This window comes from Macrosteles quadrilineatus, unplaced genomic scaffold, assembly GCF_028750875.1.
Source record: "Macrosteles quadrilineatus isolate MER2022 unplaced genomic scaffold, UCM_ALF_1.0 Scaffold_1__1_contigs__length_201487025, whole genome shotgun sequence".
NCBI lineage: Eukaryota > Metazoa > Arthropoda > Insecta > Hemiptera > Cicadellidae > Macrosteles > Macrosteles quadrilineatus.
Genome location: NW_026542594.1, coordinates 29,658,362 through 29,679,480, shown reverse-complemented (window position 1 = coordinate 29,679,480; position 21,119 = coordinate 29,658,362). Strand labels below are relative to the sequence as shown.

General features: G+C 34.0%; 1 protein-coding gene across 2 annotated transcripts in view; it reads right to left on the bottom strand.

The window, feature by feature from the left end:
* LOC129005913 (telomerase-binding protein EST1A) overlaps positions 1-21,119 on the bottom strand; it is a 135,740-nt gene that overhangs the window by 24,690 nt on the left and 89,931 nt on the right. For both annotated transcript variants that reach the window (XM_054434956.1, XM_054434962.1), the window contains 4 exons: positions 7,874-8,049; positions 5,781-5,854; positions 2,991-3,082; positions 264-367 (listed from right to left, as the gene is read on the bottom strand). In XM_054434956.1, the coding sequence (XP_054290931.1) occupies positions 264-367; positions 2,991-3,082; positions 5,781-5,854; positions 7,874-8,049 (446 nt within the window). The remainder of the gene's footprint in view (positions 1-263; positions 368-2,990; positions 3,083-5,780; positions 5,855-7,873; positions 8,050-21,119) is intronic.

The following is a 21,119-nucleotide window of genomic DNA, read 5'->3' as shown; positions in this document are numbered from 1 at the left end:
AGAATAACATGGGAATTTAAAATTTTTTGAATTTTGCCTGCTACCAATAATTGTACAAAAACACTTTGGAATACTAAATAATTTGTTTTTTAAGCTATTCAAAAATATCTTGAGAGAAATTGGGAAATTTTGTGTTTTAAGGGTCATTGATATCAATGACATAGACAAATTTGTTTTGTATTTATCTGGAAATACAGGTTTAGATCGCACAATTACAATGATTTTGTCAATCACAACTAGTTTATTCTTAAAGATATGCTTACCATGTTACACTCCTTGTTGACATAGACAGGGTCTGAGCAGTTGCACATCAATGGGAAGAATCCAGCTAGGGAGGCATCCTCGGGCAGTCTCACTTGTACATGATCTGGACAAACACCGAAACACCACAGCATAAGACTCATAACATTATTATAATTATAACACATTAAAAAGAGTTGGTGTGTTGAGAGGGGTGTATTTTGCTCTTCATTAGGCATTTAGTGCCAGTAAAAAGAAACATGTTGGGAAACATTACGGGACTAATGTAAACTTGTCTGTTGATTCTAAATTTGCACAATTTAATAACAAATCAATTTATCCAAACTTCATCTAGGATTATTTGCAACAAAAAAATGCTAACAAGACTATAGAAAAAACTGCACCCAAGGCATGAAACCCTAAGAAACTCTAATGAACGTCTAACCATCTTAAAAGATAATGCTCTTGCAGCCAAGCAATGATAATGACTTGTATGTCCTTAGTATAAGAAGGGGAACTCTCAGAGTCATTGAACATAAGCAACCTGTAACAAGGACAATTTTAAGTTTAAATCAATTTTTAAAGTTAATGAATACCGTAAGTAATTTTTTAAACTGGAGTTTGTAACTAAAAGTTTTGAACATTTAGTTATATAGCTCGGGTGTAAGCTCAGTTTAACGCTCAAAATTTGGCTATAAAATTGTCTTTTCAGCCTTTTAAATTAATTAATTTAAATTGAACAGTTTTAAACTCAGGTAAGATGTGTTTATAGATTTAAAGGCATGTTTACACCAAAGATGTCAACCAAGTACCCTATCTAAAATTTTAGCTAACACATAAACATTTGCTTGAAATATATAGTAAACAAGTTGTTACATGATATAACTGTAATAATTACTAAGTATTATCCCACTAAAGAATCAGAGCCACGTGACAAAAAGTTTTGGCACCAAACATAATACTGCAGCCGAGTCACGAGATGGCCCCCCCCGTTTGGCCAAAATACAATGCGTAGTTGAGTAAAGTGTGCTGAAAATTGAAGGCGTTTTACCAGAGCCTGACAGCAGGCATGCTAAAAACAAAAGCTAACTAGTGTGTATTTTTATGTTTTTGTCCAGTTAAAGGAACAAGTAACTTATTACTTTTTACCCCTATACCTACATCGTATATGGAGAAAGTATTGTTTTCGTTAACATTTTCGAGTTTGAGTTTTGAGTGGATATATCCATTTTGAGTCCTCCTGAACCCAAAAAGTGGTTTTCAAAGTGATGTCTGTGTGTGTGGATGTGTACAGAGCTACGGACATACACCTGTGGTCCGATTTTGATTAAATTTGGTCTGTAGGTAGTAATCCACGGTATCTCCAGGCATTTTTTCATTTCGAAATTTTGATTACTTACCAACTCCAAGAAGAAAAAGGTGTTTGTAAATAATACATTAGGCCTATTCATTAGCAAAATGTATTTGTTTATTTTTAAAAAGTATATTTTAATACCATTTAATACTTCATTACCTAACGTTTGTAAAACAATATTAATTGAAATTAACGAATTAACCCACAAAAACAATAAACATTTATAACAAATTATAACAAAATTCCAAGGAAGAATAAAAAAAAAGTTTTTGTTACAATCAAAATAAAAGGTTTGTTTTAAAAATGTTTGCTTTATTTAATTTTCTGGCAAAATATGTTAAAACCTTTTGGCAATGGTTTGCCAGCTCAGTAACGCCTTCAAAAAATCCCTAGGCCAGGTTCCAGGGGCCATCTCGTAACTCGGCTACAGTAATTAACTCTAAATATAAGGCAACTAAGAAAGAATTTACCTAAGCTATTACAAAATAGTATAAGTAAAATGCATATCACTCCACTAACTTCATGTAAAGCCAGTTAGTGCTAACAGGCTGTAAGCAGATAGCATAATATCTTTACAGACACACAAACCTGTAAAAATTGACAAGTGTAAAATAACAACACTTCCAAGAATAGTTAGAACACAGATCTGTTACTGAGACAATAGCTACTAAACAATAACAACTGTAATGGAAGCTGTAATTACCTCAGAAACATCAAACAGAAGTTGAAAAACTTATAAACAATCTGGTCAGGGGCTGTCAGTAGGCCTACATACACATGCGGAGATTCAGGCTACCACTAGAGGGAATCACTAATACTTATAATTAGAAAGCATTGGTGCACCCATCCGATATGAGGGTTATTGTTACAACTTTCATCAGTCAAACATACCTAGTCATTAACCGCCTCACACACAACAATTAAATATTTCATGATCACTGACCGTTTTGTCAATGGCAAAGAAAGGAAGCTTATTATTATTAATCTTTCATGTCTTTGTCATAGACAAAAAGGTCAGTGACCATAATATATTATTTCAATTTTGTGTTTTAGCAAATTTCCCTATAGGAAAGAAGGAAGCTATTACTGCAGGCGGCACATAAAGACCTATTCCTGGATCCTGGACCCATTTAAATTGTGATTTTAAAGTCCTCAGAGCCCAAAAACACTATTCGCACCAATTTGTATAAATGTATATGTTTCCGTAAACACTATAGTGAGTAATTTTTGTCAAATTTTTATTAAATTTGGCATGAATGAGTATATCTGAATACATATTTCTTGAATGAGTTCGGGACCCCATTTCTGACCTATTCTCGATTGGACCCTTGTATTAAGATAAGGATACCTTCTAATAAATTCAAAGATTCTTTAACAACAATATTATAGACTGTACCTTCTTTAGGATGCTCAGAGAGAAGTTGGCAATCCACCTTCTCCAGTAGGTTGACCAGGGTTGCTAACCTTGCCCATACATCCCCAGCAGGGCTGCAAACATTTACAAGGGTTGTTACTGCACAAAGATGAATAAACCATCCATCAGGAACTGCATTTACTCTATTTCCTCAACTTTACAATTTCTTTCAGCTCCATATAGTGTTGTAAAGAGTAGAATATTAAATCGTACCATGTAGTAAATGTATTATTACCAATACATCATAACAAGATGTAAATGAGTGGATATTTTGAATTGTGTCAATTAGAGTGGCAAGTGGCAAGTGGGACAGGCACACAAGCACAGGCACTGAACTCTTCCCCTACCAACCTCGCTTTTATTGTTCTGTAGTGTACAGTGAAATCAACAATTAATGTCGTCAGATTAATGTAATACCACAGCTTGTAGTGGAGTTCTGTTATTCTCAGTGTTGTTGAGAGCCTTTCCCTAATCTCTACCAAACAATATCCTAATTGACACTACCTATACCTCAAAACGGTTTCATATTTTTATTTTATTCTCTGCTTTATTATCAAGACAATGATAGGAGCCTAATCCCCATTATAGATCTTAAAATTTCATGAGTTTCCAGTTATTTTCATATGAAATTAAATTAAATCAAATCAATTCAAATCACATAGAAGCAGCTAACTGCTGGAAAATTCTATAAAAATGATAAAATCAAATAGGAAGAAATAATTATAGTTAGTTAGATTAGTCAGTGCGGGTCCCACATAAGTAGGAAAAAACAGGAAGAGCAAGTGCAACTGCATTCTATAAATTCCAAGTGAGCATAGAGTCAATCCAGAAAATTGCCCCAGCCAGTTTTTTTTATGTAATAAAGACATTGACACCTGAGAAAATTCTTCACAGAATAGTTCTAAAATCTTTAGGGAAAAGGGCAGATTCACACACAAACTGTAGAAAATGCCTAACAAATTGTTATACAATCTCTACTTAAGCTTCTTCAAGCAAATAGTTTTTTAGAACATATTTTTCACCAGTTTACTAAAATTACAAGGTTACAAAATATATCCAACTAATAAAACAGGTTAAAACATGTAATATATATAGATATATATATAGATATATATATAGATATATATGTATATATATATGTATATATATATAAATGAGAAGTTAATATAACTTCAATCATTCACTTGGCCTTTGGTTTCAGACTTTTTTTTATATCTAATAAAATAGTTCAATCTTCCTTGAATAAAAAAAATAAATATTCAAAACTGTTTTCATATTCAAATAGCTCCCTTTCTTCCAGGTCAACTTCCTTAGTTGTGTCAAGCAAAACATAAAACAACACAGTTGATGGCCCATAAGTAAACAAAAGAGCAGTTATTTTAATAGAGGTACTAACCCGGAAATGAGGATCCATGTTTGGTTGCCTTTGGCAAAAAATAGTAGTTTGTAACAATAAGGCTATAAATCAGAGCTTTAACGGTAATGCAAATATATTCTCGAGTTTAAATCTTTAGATTATATCTCTTCATACCTAGGCCACTTATTTAGTTATATTTAACCTGAATGTACTTTTCTTTCAAAGAAATTGAGATATTTAATATCTATAATATTAAAACGAAACAGTGTTTTTTTTATTTCACGATTCTGAATCAACCACTCGACGGATTTTCATGATTTTTGTGTTGAAAGAAAGATAATTTTGAGAACTAGGTAATGTCGAAGCCATAATTTTAGTTTAGGGTCCCAGTTTTTTAGAAATTAAGTTTTAATTTTCAAAAAGTCTAGCAGCCGACGGACGAGTTAAAGTCGTTTTAGTGGTGGTTTAACTAACAGCTGGTTTCTAACTGTCATTGAAATGTTTATGTTACATGTTGTTTGTATACAAAAATATTGATCGTCAGAGTTTTCCTACACACCATTTCACTTTAAAATACAGTTTATTACCTACCGTAAAAGATATATGTTATCAGTAGATTGTGTAATTTTGAACTAAACATTTTAAACGTATAATCAAGTTTTGTCATATATGCAATCCGTCTAACTGCTTAATCCTTTAAGATATAGGTGGTTTACGTGTTGATACATCTTTTTCTAGATGTTTGGATATAAGTATGACTGCATACAGTACACATGAAAATGTCAATCGGTGTAGTAGGTCTCCAGAAAACTGACCAGTAAGCTACAGGGTGTCAGTAGAAACCAAAATCGATTCATACCATATCATAACTATCCCAGTAGTACTGTATGATTCAGAAACTTGATAAAGGGGTACATTCCAAAAGGCTCAGATCTCGGATGGGCTGGGCAGGTTTTGCATGGCGGAGAGAAGATACTCCAACTTTTAAAAGTGTACTCCAAGGAGTACTACAAGGTAGACGACCACTTGGAAGACCAAGTAATGAAAGACATCTTCAGACTGGTATCTTCCTTAGAAATGGCAGGGGATGGAAGAGAACGGGAGGCCAGTATCATTTTAGAGGTGCTAAGTGATAGGCATATGCAGTGGAAGGTGTTATGTAGCTACTGTACTCAAAGCCAGTGTGTGTGAATCGGCCACCAAGCTGTAAACTAGCTGTTCTGAATCATATACAAAATGGACTACTCGATTCCCGTACGTAGGACGGGCCAAACAGCTCGTATTTGTTTAAACATATTTCTAATTAAAAAATTAACCATTTAATAGGGGATTAAAGTTAAAAATAGTAAAATAGTAAACATGAAAACCAGAAATGCCTACTTCATCGTTATTCAAAATACAAATAATCAACTTACCCCACTCTGTAGTCGTGACATGATGGAGGAGGGTTCCAGACACTGCTGTGACAGAGGAGCCAATCACACCAGACCTGAGCAACAGTTGACAAACCAAGCCGTTAAACAATAAAGTAGTAAACATTATTTGAGAGTTTGTCAAGTAGTCACTATTTTACATGTAATTTACTCACATTTTCTTCAAGATTGTCTGAAATTGTATTGCCTCCGTGTCTGGAATCGCGAAGGGGAATGATTTGACACTGTGTTGGGTGACTTACTGGCGAATGTTGCTTCAATGCCACCATTGTTTGGTCCTCAACCTTTCTGTTGTACCTCCATCGTGTCATGAGCCATGGCCTATGGGCCACTCAAGTAAATTGTAGGGGATAGGCTGTAAATGTAATCAAGCTCACTCTTCACATCAAACAGGAGGAACTGATTGGTAGCATGCAGGCAGTCATCAGATTCCTGGACATTGACGGTTTCTGTATACGACAATTAACTGGGGTGTGCAATAATTCAACAAGTCTGGCTAAAGCGCTTTGAGGCTTCGACCTGCCCCTTCTAGATGAGATAAGATAAACATAATCTCATCTATATAATAAATACGCCAACACGAAATTAGTCGGTTAAACTCCTCAGCTGTTCTTAACCGATTTTGACCATTCACATCTCATTGGAAAGAGTGTTTCGCATAAATGTGCAGACTGACCTTAAATTTTTGAAAAAGTCCCTTCGCCACTGCCCCAGTGGCTTTTAAAGTTTCCATGAACTATCCTTACGAAGAAAATATTTGTTTACATTATGATGGATAGTTTAATTGCTGTTAATATTTAAGTTCCAATTCAAGGAAAGACGTGCTTAAACATTAAATTTAACTGACTTGGTCAAAATTAAAATATTTACTATTTGAATTTGGGCTTGCCTACGTATTACAATGGAAAAATGGAGAAAGGCTGGACAATTTGGCATATTTAACTAAATAAGATAACTGAATTGACCCATTACTGTATTTAGTGAGTAATCATTGAAATAACCAATTTGCAAACTATGGAAACATAGAAAAGTCGTAGAGCGCCACCAAGTATAAGAAATAAATATATTGTTTTTTTGAGAATTTATTAATCTTTATTAGCCTGTATAATGAAGAGCAAGTAGAAGATGAAGATTCCTACAAACAATGTACTAGGATGTTAGTCGAGGAGTTACAATTTTTAGTAGGAAACTTGGACTTAACTTTGTGATCATTCATTGCAAAGGAAAACCCTCTAAGGCTAAATAAAAATGGTATGTCAAGGACATTTAATCTATGTTTCCATATAAGTCAAGTGATTTTAGAAGAATATGACTAGATCCAAGAAACCTTTACTAAAACTTTAATTGAAGGATTCAATTATTTTTCTAGTTAAGAGAAACCAAAAACCACCTAAAAAACATTAGGTCTTTTAACTCTGAATTTTCTCAGGTGAATATAATTGACGTTATTATTACAACAACTAACCAAAGGAATGCCAATTAAAGCAAATAAAATTGTAACAGACTGGTTATGAAGGAAGCCCTTAAGGTCTTAAGTAATGTGAACAAATGTTATCGCTATTTAAAAAAAATGACTAATATTTGTAAACATACTGGCGACAATGGTGGTACCATGTCATATAGATCATTTAGATACATTATTGTTTATCAATAACGAAGATAAACATGGACAACCTTATGCGGCTATGGGTAAATCGGGAAACATTTGTAGAAAACACTAAAAAGCAAGATCAGCTTTTGAAAAATGAAAAAATATTAACATTAACAATATTTACAAGATTATTGAACTGATATGTAAATCGTGAGTAATCCATTAGTGACATATTATCTTTGAGTTGACTCTTTTAAACTTATCAGAAATTATAACTGTTATTAGTTTTGAAATAACTCCTGTAATGCTTTGCAACTGCTCGAATTCGAGTAACAGCTACACTAGTGTACATCTTATTTGGTTAACTCATGTTTTTAAATGAATCGCAGAACCTGGAGGGTTACAAGATTTGCACAAATAAGCCAAGGTAAATATTGTAATACATACACTGATATCCTCGGACCTAATTGTAACCCATACTTACTTTGATGGCAGGCAGCAGTGTTTGAACATCATCACTAACAATGTGTTTATAGGTGTTGTTCTGCTGGTCTATCAGGAGCTGGTTTGTTCGCTCTAGTAGAATGTTGAACATCTGTAGGGACACAATCAGTGCAGACTCTTGCATGGCCGAACGGTAGCCAGGTCCTAGCTCACTGTCTATAACAGGCAAACACACACAACAATACAACACTTGCATTTCAACTTTGTAGTTACAAGAGTAGAACATTAATGTGGGGTGGAAGGAAATCAAATTGAAGAAATTGAAGAAAGGATTTGCCATCTACTAATCCTCCCTTATCAATAGCTATGACAGGATGATATTCCAGTTGCTACTAACTACCTAGAAGCTATTTTAGAAGGAAACAATTGATACATTTGATACAGGATGCAGAGACAGTGACAGTGAAATGGAATGTGCTGGGGCAGTTTTTGTACACCTCACCAATGGCAATGACCCCCTACTACCACTCACACAACTGCTCTGCGACACCTTACAAGAATATAGGACAAGAAAAATAGCAGCAATTATACATACGCCGCGGGGCTAAATTGATTATTTTTTTTTTAAACTTAACACTTTAAGCTTTTTTTATCAGACCTGTACACTTTTACACTTGGAAACTTTTTCTGCTGAAGAAAACATGATTTATAAAAATGGATTATCTTATTGTTCTTACAATTTACTGTTTATAATTGTGTTTGTGTGCTTGTATATTTATTGTTTAACTACAATAAACATCTCTTTATCAATAAACTCAGACCAATTAAAATGTGAAAATATTTCAGAATTTTATTTTTATTTTAATAGTTAATTTCCCATATAGAGCTATTACAGTAGGTCTCGTGGTAAGACCTGGACCCCTTTTTCATTTTGATGTCCCCAGAGGCCAAAACACCATCCATTTGAGTTTATGTATCTAAATAACTGTAAGTTTAAAATAAAATAGTGCTGCACCCTGTTGGTAAACCTTATAACTTTTTAATGCTATGAATATCATAAAACCAACTTGTATGGTCGAATCAGCTGAAAAAATTATTTGATATCCTTTTAAATGTGAATACCAATGAGGTTAACATGGGAAACTCCAGATCCACTAGGGGCGGAGCCTGAAGGTGTTTTGAGGTAACAATATGCCTATATGTTAATCGGGAATGTGAGCTATCATCACCCCAAATTTCAGCCCAACCCGACCAGTATTTTTCGCGTTTACTTGTCACAAACATCCATACATACATCCAAAATTTCTCATTTATAATATTGATAGGATTTAAATAACTGTAAATTTAAAATTTCCATGTTATTCTTAAGAAGAATAAACTGTTGTAGTTTGATAGTTTATGAGCATATTTTGATCAAATTTGCCAAAATTTGTTTATTTCATTCTCAACTATCAATCTATATATATAAAAGGCAAAGCCCTCACTGACTCACTCACTCACTCACTCATCACTAATCCTCCCACTTCCCATTTACCTAGAAGGCTGAAATTCGGTACACCGATTCTTTGGGCATTAAATAGGAAAACTAAGTAGTTTTTATTCTGATCGGGCTTTCGGGCTCCGCCCCAGTGGCTCTGGAGTTTCCCATGTTAACCTTATGAGTACTCATATTTAAATGGAATTAAAGAATCTTAACAGCTGTTTCAATTAAACAAGTTGGTTCTGTCCTATGATGTTCTATGATGTTCAATAGCATTAAAGTTACAAGGATTACCAACAGGGTGCAGCACTATTATTTTTTTAAATTTATGACACAGCTAATTTGCAACCAAAAGGTGAGTGAGCGTAGCGAAAGAACTTCAACCTGGAGGCGAGTTAGCATAGCGAACGAGTTAACCTGAAGGCAAGTGAGCGCAGCGAACGAGCTCCAACCTAAAGGTGAGTGAGCGTAGCGAACGAACTTCAACCAGGGCCCTGTTTCATAAAAATACTAGTCTAGTAATTACTAGTCTAGTAAATACTAGTCCCGTATTTACCTGTCCTACTAATTTGTGTTTCATAAACGTTTTTATACCGCTAGTAAATACTAGTGTATTTTACTAGTCACGTGACCAAAACTACTAGTCACGTGACCAACTTTACAAGGTAAATTCTCAAAACAAATTTCTAACCTCAATCACGGGTTTTCAAACCATTCATAAAGGGTTTTAATTTTGTTTTCATTTGATACAAAAAGTAAATAGTTGTAGAAACGCAGTGTTTTCTTTAAATTAATAACTATATAGACACATAAGTAAAACAATTACATATTATTTGTCAAAACGCTATAATTTATGTTCATCAATGAGCCCGCCGACGGCGCGGCGCGGCGCGGCGTCGCGTCGCTGCAATCAACACGGTGATTGTAGTAGCCGGTTGTAGGCCTAGTTGCGGCGCTCAACAGAGTTGGGTAAAAAAGTTGATCTGTTGCTGCCGCATTCACACAATGTGTATGGTTTTTGTTTTATTCTGACATATAACATTTAGCTTGCTATGATTAAAGAAAATAAGGCTCAAATTTTGAATGTAATTAAATCGTCTAAGGACATTTTGTTTGGAACGTTTTCAAGTACCCTAACCTATGTTTTCAAATATTCGAATGCATAAGAATATTTGGGTTAAAAACCATTTGGTGATATTCTAATTTTGGGTCTACAAACCATGAATAATAAGCCTAAACGTTTATTGATGTAACAAATAAATGCAACGCCGTTACAAGCAATAGAGAAGTAGGTTTTCAAGTATAGTAAAACATGGCATAGGCGCTACGGCAGGGCTTAGCTCAGAGGTAGAGAGTTCTTGCTTGTCATGTGGTTGGTCCCTGGTCCAAATCTGCGCCACTCTACTTTTTATTGCATTAATTAAACTTTTACATGTTTTTACATTAAAATAAGAGCTCTAATCAACATCTATTTTTTTTTATTACTTTGAATAACAAATTCAGAATACCAAAATGGATTGAAAGTAAAGTTTTTATGATAAGCAGTTAAGTTCAACGCCCAAAAATCAAATATAGGTCTACAAAATTGTTAGTACATCACAGGGTTTTAGCTATTTACGGAAGCAAATAATAAGCACCTCAAAAAATACAATGCAACTCCTTTTTAAAATTGCCTTACTATTATTTCCTATTAAAATGTCTTTAAATAAAACCGAGAGCCTTAATTGGGTGTAAATTAATCTGATTAATACATTTTTGTACATCTTTGTATTCAAAACGGTATGCGGTTTTAATTTGGTTTCTATCAAAGCTTAAAAAATTTGTCTCTGTGATAGCTAAATAGTTGATATAACCATGAAATTTAACTCAAGTAAAATTAGACTAAAAATTCACAGAAATTGATAACTTAATCATAATTATTCTAATAGGGCGATTGTACATACATTATAAAATTGAATTTCACTCATTTTGTACCACGCCACATTTATTGATTGTAATTTATATCTATTAATTATCATTTTAGCACTCACAGATCTATTCGTGAGCCAATTCGCACTTGCAAAAAGAACTTAATAATTCATTTTTTTTTAATGATGTGAGTAATGAAATAGCTCTCTTTCCAAAAATACTAGTCTACTTCAAATAATACGGGTGAAGAGAGGTTGGTAGAAAATAGCAAGTATTTACTAGTGTAATTTACAAGAGTAAAACTTTATGAAACACATTGCTGTCTACACTAGTAAAAACCTCTAGTAATACTAGTCCCTACACTAGTAACTAGTATTTTACACTAGTAGGTTTTTGAAACGTAGACTTGTAAAATACACTAGTATTACTAGTCCATGGACTAGTAATTACTAGACTAGTATTTTTATGAAACAGGGCCCAGGACGTGATCAAGCCATGCGAACGAGCTCATCTTGAAAATTAAGAAGTTAAACGGGGCAAAGCCCGCGGGTACAGCTAGTATTTTAATAAAATACACACCTTTTTACCTTCCCTGTAGCAGCAAACCTAAGTAGTTGTTAAACTAAGTTAATGTTATTTAAATAGGGATTAAGTATGACATTTTTTAAAGGAGATATATTAGTGAAAAATCCAACCAGGCAAATGGAAATTCGCTTAGTCTGCAGGTTTGCTGCAGCAGGGGGTATTTTTTTACATAGTTATTATAATAGTAATATTTACTCATATTTATCAATTCCTCTGATAGTGCCCTTCATTGAGTGAAGATGATTCAGTTGTGTCCAAGATGTGATTGTTATAGTCAGTCTAACGTATACTATTACTAATCCATATATTGTGGCAGACCTTTCCTTCAATAAAATTCATACAGTAAAACAGGAAATAATCAAGGTAATTTTACCTCTTTTCAGGTCTTAATGATAATGATTTCAAGCTTGTTTTTTGCCTTCAACAAGAAAATAATCTTATAATGATAAGGCCTTTGAAAACTCTGCTGCATGTATAGGATAGGGAAGAAGATTATACCTGGACTGATGTGGTTGAAAATGGGCCACATAAAAAAATAAATAAATAGTGTAACTACAACAAGTGTTTAGCGTAACGATAAACTATTACTCTCTTTTATGGGAGAATGAATAGTAATTAATTTTTTCCACTTTCTTTTTGATGCGGTTAACAGTGTGTCTGTAGCCATGAGTGAGGTGGAGGAGGCAGAAATGTGCAAGAGGGAGGTCAAAGGACATAAAACATGTGAGCCTAGCGGCCAATTACAAGTGAGAGGCAGAACATGACTCAGTAGCCTTGACTGCAGCCTTGCAAGGTGACTGCAGTAGCCTTTAGTGGTTTAAGTGGGGTATATTCTGGACCTGGATGAAATTAGTCATTGAGCTAGCAACAGGTTGACATTAGGTCAGGGGGTTTGGAAGGTACCATTACAAAAAGGCCAAACACACAATGAAAATTGAAGATCAATTATAAAGTATTAATAACATATTTTGTGCTAAGATTGTAGTATTTAAAATATTACCATTGACTATTGAATACAGAAGTTGTATTTATAGTCAAAGAAGATATTACATAAAAGCAAACCATTTTAAACTTTTTAACCCCTCCTCCACCGATAGTCAAAATGGTTTAACCTTTTACTATATAATACAGGGACTATATTGAACGGTGTGGAGTCAAAAGTTTGCTTTCACTTTGGATGTTGAGGTTTAGGTATTATTGCACTATACTATTAAAAGTGATCCAATGGAACCTTTGCCTATATTATTAAATTTGTGAATTAACAGTAACTAACACCAACTTTTATGCAATATTTATAAGAATCACAGCTTTGGCATTTCTGCAGTAAGATATGAGGATGAGGGTGGGTTACACTAGGTGGATGGCAAGATATTATCATTACAGTTAGAAGCCATAGAACGAGTTTAAACCCAAGCATACCACTGTTTGCAAACAATTCCGGCAGCATACCAAGAAGTATGTTGAGTTGTGCATGCCTAAAATTTGTGATTCTATCTCAAAGCAATCAAGAATATTAAACTTAGTAGCAAATAAAGAATTCAGGTTTGATCTATTGCTGTTGAATATATACGTATTAGCAGTGTACTTTTGATACCTATACAGGGTGTCCCAGAACTCTCTACCAATATTTTAGGGCATTGATCCTGGGTAAGAAACGTACATAAATATCATATTTAAACTGTCCAGAAGTCCTTAATTACTCACACAGCCACCATTTTGTTTTTTTCAGTTATAATTTTTTTTCTAAAGAATGGTTAAACATACGAAATGGAAACTTTACACAAGCATTTATGACAACTAGACAAAGCTACAAAAAAATTATGATGATTTTTAAAATTCATAAAACTAAATGGCGGTCATTTAAAATTTTCTTTCTTAAATAACTCAAAAACCATTGATATTACAAAAATTTTAAATGGCCGCCATTTTGTTTTATGAATTTGAAAAATCTTGATAATTTTTTGGCAGCTTTGTCTAGTTTTCATAAATGTTTGTGTAAAGTTTCCATTTCGTATGTTTAACCGTTCTTTAGAAAAAAATTAATAACTGAAAAAAACAAAATGGCGGCTGTGTGAGTAACTAAGGCCTTCCGGACAGTTTAAATATGATATTTAGTTATGTTTCTTACCCAGGATCAATGCCCTAAAATATTGGTAGAGAGTTCCGGGACACCCTGTATATTACTTTACAGCGATGTATAAAAGAAGCTCTAATTTGTCACATAAAACTAAATTTAATAAAATGTACAGCACTTTAAACTGTTGATTTTACCTTGTATTTAATTGTAATACATAGTTTAAACTGTGTTATAACAATGATATGAGTACAGATTCAAATTAGCAACTAGAGTTTGTTTGGCTTCCAAGGAATGTACTGTTCAGTTTATTGACTGTGGCTAACGATCCTTTTGAGGCAGATTTATGATCCATTTTCTCCAACCTGTTGCAACTACCAACATTTCGATTCTCTGTCAAAAACTCTAACACCGTGTTGTAATAGTTTAGCAAATTAATATTGAAGTTTATGAACGTTTAAACAACACTAACAGTCCAGTTTGTCGGCAATAAACCAAGCTATCCGCTGAGGGCAGGGCAACAACCTGTAGTTCAAACACCCATATCCTGTAACTTACACCCTACTTATATTTAATACAGTAAAATTGTTCAAATGTTATTAATTTAAAAGTTAAACAGAAAAAAAAACATTGAAGGTTTCTAATCCACTTTTTTGAAAGAGGAAGAAATTACAGTATTGATGATTTAAGTCAATACAAAATCAAAGTTTCGCTCAAAATTAGTTGAAATAAAGTTAATTGGAGCGCAGAGCAAAAAGGAATTCAATATTTTAAAAACTCATTTACGCTCTCAAATTGGCTTATGCTCAATTATAATCCATATTGCAGAGTGGAGTGCAAATAAAAAGCTGATATCTATAATTATGTCAATGAAATAAAATCATTTCATATAGAAAGTTTGTTTCAGGTAAATATTAATCAAATGTCAAATGGCCATTTAATATTGTAAACTACTTTATAGTATTGTCACTTTTACTTACTTTTTTAAACCTTTTTCTTGATATTCACAAGATACATTACATTCTACTCCCTCTCATCTTTTTAATAATTTGTAGTTCTGTTTCTTAACTGATCGTAAATTGCTCTTTCATTGTTTTACAATTCTCTTGCTAATTATCTCTACTTATTCTCTTTGTCCTGAAAACCTCTAACAGGTGAAATTATATTTTGACTCAAAGACTTGGGCATTAAACTACCATTTTAAAGTATGAATTTGAATGCAGTTGCATAGACGCATTCCACTATCCACATTCCCGGATGCAGTAGAAGGTCCGTTACTGGCCAAGTGCCAAGCTCCCAAGTTTGGTCTAATTAACAGAGGAGTTGTACCTCTTAGAGACACGCAAACAACTTATTGTTGGTAAACACTGCCGGAAACAAGGTGGTTCTTTATAATCTAACCATTACAGTATTATGTTGAGCATTTGAGATTATTTTTTTAAGGTCACAAATCTAAAACCACTATGGGTACTACTGTATGGTTAATTTTTACTTTCTCCCTCTAGACATAGTATACGCGGAAAGTAGGCCTATTTTTTTTTCTTTTTTTTTCTACGCCAGTGGCATTTTACAAGAGAAGTTACAAGAGATCAAAGTTTAGTGGATGTGCCGGGGATTGAACCCGTCCCTCCCGCACCGAAGTCCGAGACGCTAACCACTAAGCTAGCAACACAACCTATTGTTTTTGTCAGCACTTTCAAGTTTGAGTTTTGGGTGGAAATGCCCTTTTTGCATCCCCCTGAACCCCAAGTAATGGTTCTCCAAATGATGTCTGCGTGTGTGGATATGTAGGCCTACACACACAGCTACAGACTACACCTGCAGTCCGATTTTGATTAAATATTGTGTAAGTGCGATGGGTAGTAATCCTTGGTGTCCCTAGGTGAGTTTTAATTTTTATTAGTTATTTTTCATATTTTTTTAATTTGATTTTTTCCCTAAAATTACTAAATTTACTCATTCATACACTTGTTTCGCTAAAAAATATACAAATTTATGGGTAACTATGGTAATAACTATGGGTTGCATGTTTTGTCTGCAGCACTTATTATACATTATATTATTTCAGTCCTTTTAGCGAATTTCCCATATAGGGAATATTAGCGAATTTCCCATATAGGGAATAAGCTATTACCGTAGGTCTCATGATAAGACATAGACCCGGGACCGATTTACTTTTTCGTTTTGAGGTCCCCAGAGGCCAAAAACACCATCCGTTCAAATTCATATATATATATATGTGTGTCCGTTAGCGCGATAACTCAAGCAAACTTGATCCGATTTTGATGAAATTTGGTACAAACGTGTAAACCTACATTTATTCAAACGAGTTCGCGAACCAGCATAATCGGACCATGGGATCAGGGGTTTATGGGGGGTTTTATGGGGTAAAAATGGGTTTTTCTTATTTTTGACCCTAAAAACCTTAAATTTCTAAATTTCTCTCTAGACCATTTTGAAGAGCTTAAAAAAAAAACAAATAATCTAGTATATTGAAGTGTTTTTGAATGTTCATTGACTACAGGGGAAAATTTAAAAAATGAAAATTTAAAATTCCCATGTTATTCTTATGGAGAATAAATAAACTGTTCTAGTTTGCTTGTTTATGGATATATTTTAATAAAATTTGGCAATTTGGTTTATTTCATACTAAGCTATCAATACTTCAATTGAAAAAACACACCTCAACATCTTCCCCGTAGCAGCAAACCTAACTACTGAAATTAATGTTATAGGAAATAAATCTGAAAATTTATAGGGAATATTTTAGTAGTAATCAAGCCGGGTAATGGAAATTCGCTTAGTATGCAGGTTTGCTGTGACGGGGGTATTTTTTCTTCACTCAGTCTTTATGAAATGTATACGGAATGCAATAATATACTAAAATAAAACAATAAAGAAATCACAGGATTTAAAGTAGTCAGCTATACTGGACTATAAGATACCGGTACCAATTATCATTCAATATTTAAAAGCGCAATGGCTTTTGGTGATTTTAACATCAGAAAGATTTTTCATTCTTTGAGCAACCAAGTAGGCTGTACAAGTGAGCTTCAATATCTAACTTTCACAAAGTAAAGTAATTGCAACCTTTTTGCGGAGCTTTCCCGAGATATTACTGCTTATATAGTGTTGCTGAAGTAATACCTTTTTACTCAGCTGAGTATTTTTTTATTTTTTTTTTTATTTCGTAACTCATCAATGATTGATTTGTAATCCAAATTTATTAAACTTCTTAGTCCTACTCTTCTTGATCTCAAGCACTACGTACAGCATTCAATTTCAAGCAGAGTCAGCTGCTTTGTTCTGGTTGCTTGCACGTACTCGCAGTTCCGGATAGGGCAGGTTTGACCGAGCTACCGCAAGCTTTACAACCGACCAGTTCGGAGGTGTTTGTAATAAAGCGATTATCAGAGGATCTCCACCAGTCAAACGACCTTGTACGTCCTTGAGAGGCGGAGGCCAGGTTGTTGACCCTGACACCCTGCCCTTGCCAGCCAGGGTTGAGTTAAAGCTCTACACTAAATTTACAAGTTTCCATGTGAATTATGACAACAACAAAAATAAGTATATTCTTCACCATAACTACATTTTAGACACTCCGCCTGGCAGGACAGATCCAAAAGGGGTCTTCTGTTGTGGCAATGACAGCTTAGCAAATTTATAGATAATTTTTGATATTTGTTTTGACTTGGGCATCACGATATATTTACTGTTCACTCCCACACCTTATTTCATGTAGAGTGAGTGTTCCTTTTTTTCATAACTTCTTGTAAAGTACATCAATATAGTGCGGTCAATTTTGTAATAGTTTGAAATGAGACATATGTATTAACCCTAGAGCTGGCACTAGTGTAACGCTGTACTGGCATAGGGATATTATTGATTATGTAATATCATTTTTAAACCATCATAAAAATTAGAAATAGCAACATAACTATGGATTGTTATATATAATTTTGTTCAGAATAAGACAAAGAACAATAATATAGGTGGTTTACATGGTTACCACAACAAATTTTTTTTGTTTTTCCAAATTGTAGGCGTTATTAACTTTTTTATAGAATGTTTTTATATTCCGTCGTATAGCTAAGTGCATGTAAGACTTATCATCATAAGGTAAATTGTAAAGTTATGGTAAATTTTGTGCCGATTCCAAAAATATATAGTTTATATAGCTTATTTTGTGTATTTTGTTTGATAGCCCTATTACTATGTCGATCGTACCCCCGCGCTAGTACCAAATAATCATCCAACCCAGGTCATGTACAAAACCGTACAACTTATATAATATATAATTCCAGGGTACTCTGGTTTGTATTATTTAACCCTCCGAGTGTCCATAGTTTAGGCCTTAATGTCCGCCTATTTTTGGCGCATTTGCAAGGTTTTATTAAAACGGATCTGAGAAGCTTAAAACAATGTTAATTCTACTGTTCTTTATACCATTTTGTTTGGAAAATCATGGGCTTCAATATTATACATAAAACATAAGGAACATTTGTTTCAAAACAATTTTTTAGGTAAAAAGAAAATAAAATAAAATAAGTTCGCGCTCAATGAAATTGTATAAATTATAGGCCTATAAATATTTGAAAATAGCCACTTTGTTCTAAATTTTATGAGGATTACAAATATATAATAATATACCCCCGCCGCAGCAAACCTGCCGACTAAGCGAATTTCCATTTGTCTGAATTGATTTTCAGTTAAATATATTTTAATAACATTAGGTTTAATGAGTACCTAGGTTTGCTGCTACAAGGAAACTAATAAAGTGTGTTTTTGAGTAAAATATTGATAGCTTAGTACAAAATAAATAAATTTGTCAAGTTTGATCAAAATATATCCATAAACAAGCAAACTACAACATTTGACAATATTCTCCATAAGAATAACATGGGAATTTTAAATTTACAATTTTTTTAATTTTCTCCGTTACTAATAATCAAACAAAAATACTTTTCCTACAGTTACCTAACAATGTACATGTTCTCTCACTGATTTGAGAAAGCAAAGTGGCCAATTCGCTCATCAGTGAGACAATGTTAACATTGTCTCACTCTAATTACTTTGTCTCACTCCAGATTTGCAACGTGAAAGCACGAAATAGTGAGCGCGTAACACGCAGGCAACGTCGTATGCGCGCGAAGTACGTTGGCAGCACTGGCTGTAAATCAGCTGGTCAGCTGTTGTTCTGTTGTATTTGTCACTTCACATTAAATGTTATATTAAATGTTCACTTCTGTGTAAAAATAGGTTATGTTTGAAGAAACATAAGACCAATTTTTTTGTTTTATGGTAACTGTAGGAAAAGTATAATGTGCAACTCGAGTTCAAAGTACAATTGCCTCACTCGAGAAACCATTCCTCACTCGCCTACGGCTCGTGAGTAAGGATTTCTCTCGAGTGAGTCAATTGCTCACTTTTCTCACTAGTTGCACAAATAACTATTTATATACTAAATTATTTGTTTTTTTAAGCTCTTTAAAAAGGTTTAAAGAGAAATCGGGAAATTTTGTGTTTTGAGAGTCAAAAGTGAGAAAAACCAATTTTTACCCCATAAAACCCTCCGTAAAGCCCCGTTCCCATGGTCCGATCGTGCTGGTTCGCGAACTCATTCAAGTTTATCCCGCTTTACACCTTTAAACCAAATTTCATCAAAATCGGACAAAAATTACTCAAGTTATCGCGTTTACGGACGTATATATATATATATATATATATATATATATGTCTATATATATATATATATACATATATAAAAATTTGAACGAATGGTGTTTTTGGCCTCTGGGGACATCAAAATGAAAAAGTAAATCGGTCCCGGGTCTAGGTCTTACCGTGCCACCTACGGTAATAGCTACTTCCCTATAGGGAAATTCGCTAATAAGGAAGTAGATTTGCAAAAAAATAAGTTATGGGCAAAAAACAGATTTCAGTACATAGGGTTTGTCTAAGAATGCATAGCTAGGAATCTGGCTGATAATTTACATCAATATCACTACCTACTTCTTCAGGATCATCAACCAGCCCTTCAAAATCACTTGATCACGTGGTTATAATGCACCACGTATATCACTACTTTTGATTTTTAACACTAAAACAATGATAAACGTAATAAAACACATCAGTCATCGGTCCGAGGGTAACCTAGCTGTTTACAAATACGCACGTCAGCTGTCTGCTACAATTACGATCGGCTCGGAGAATATAAAGCGCTTAGAAACAGACCTCTGGAGAAAGCTTAGAATCTAACGAAAAGAACGATACCTAACTCGATCCAGTTCAATCCGATTCAGTCAGTCATAGAGCCTTCGCCGTAAACGATGTTCGTGTGTCGAAAAATCAACGTGTGACACTACACAAAGTGTGTCGTGAGTCGATTTTTCGACGAGTGACGCTCGGAGGGTTAACTTATTTATTACAACAGTTGCCCTAAAAAGTGAACAAAACTAAAAAAAAAAAAAATTATATATAGGCCTAACGTAACACCTGCATTGGTGCCGTATATCCGGCGTTGCCATTTCGGCCGCGGCCGTTCGCGCCGTATATCCGGCGTTTGCCAGCGCTAGGGTTAATAAACAGTTAAAATGGAAAGTTACAAAATAGAAATCTTTCTTGTGGAACAAAGCAAATTTTGTGCATAAAAACACATAGAAAGTTTCAAAATCACATGGACTTTTTATCAGCAATGTTAACAGTAATTTTGGGTTTATCCGGATTATTCAACTTGTTTTGGAATCCATGTTTACGATTTATACCATGGTAATTTGAACTGTTATGGTGAAAGTGTCCTGCTAATTGACTTGCTAGTTTTATTGCTATTATCCTGGTACTTTTAGCGAATTTCCCTATAGGGAAGTAGCTATTACCGTAGGTGGCATGGTAAGACCTAGACCCGGGACCGATTTACTTTTTCATTTTGATGTCCCCAGAGGCCAAAAACACCATTCGTTCAAATTTTTATATATGTATATATATATATATATATATATATATATAGACTTATATATATATATATACGTCCGTGAACGCGATAACTTGAGTAATTTTTGTCCGATTTTGATGAAATTTGGTTTAAAGGTGTAAAGTGGGATAAACTTGAATGAGTTCGCGAACCAGCACGATCGGACCATGGGAACGGGGCTTTACGGGGGGTTTTATGGGGTAAAAATAGGTTTTTCTCACTTTTGACCCTCAAAACACAAAATTTTCCGATTTCTCTTTAGACCTTTT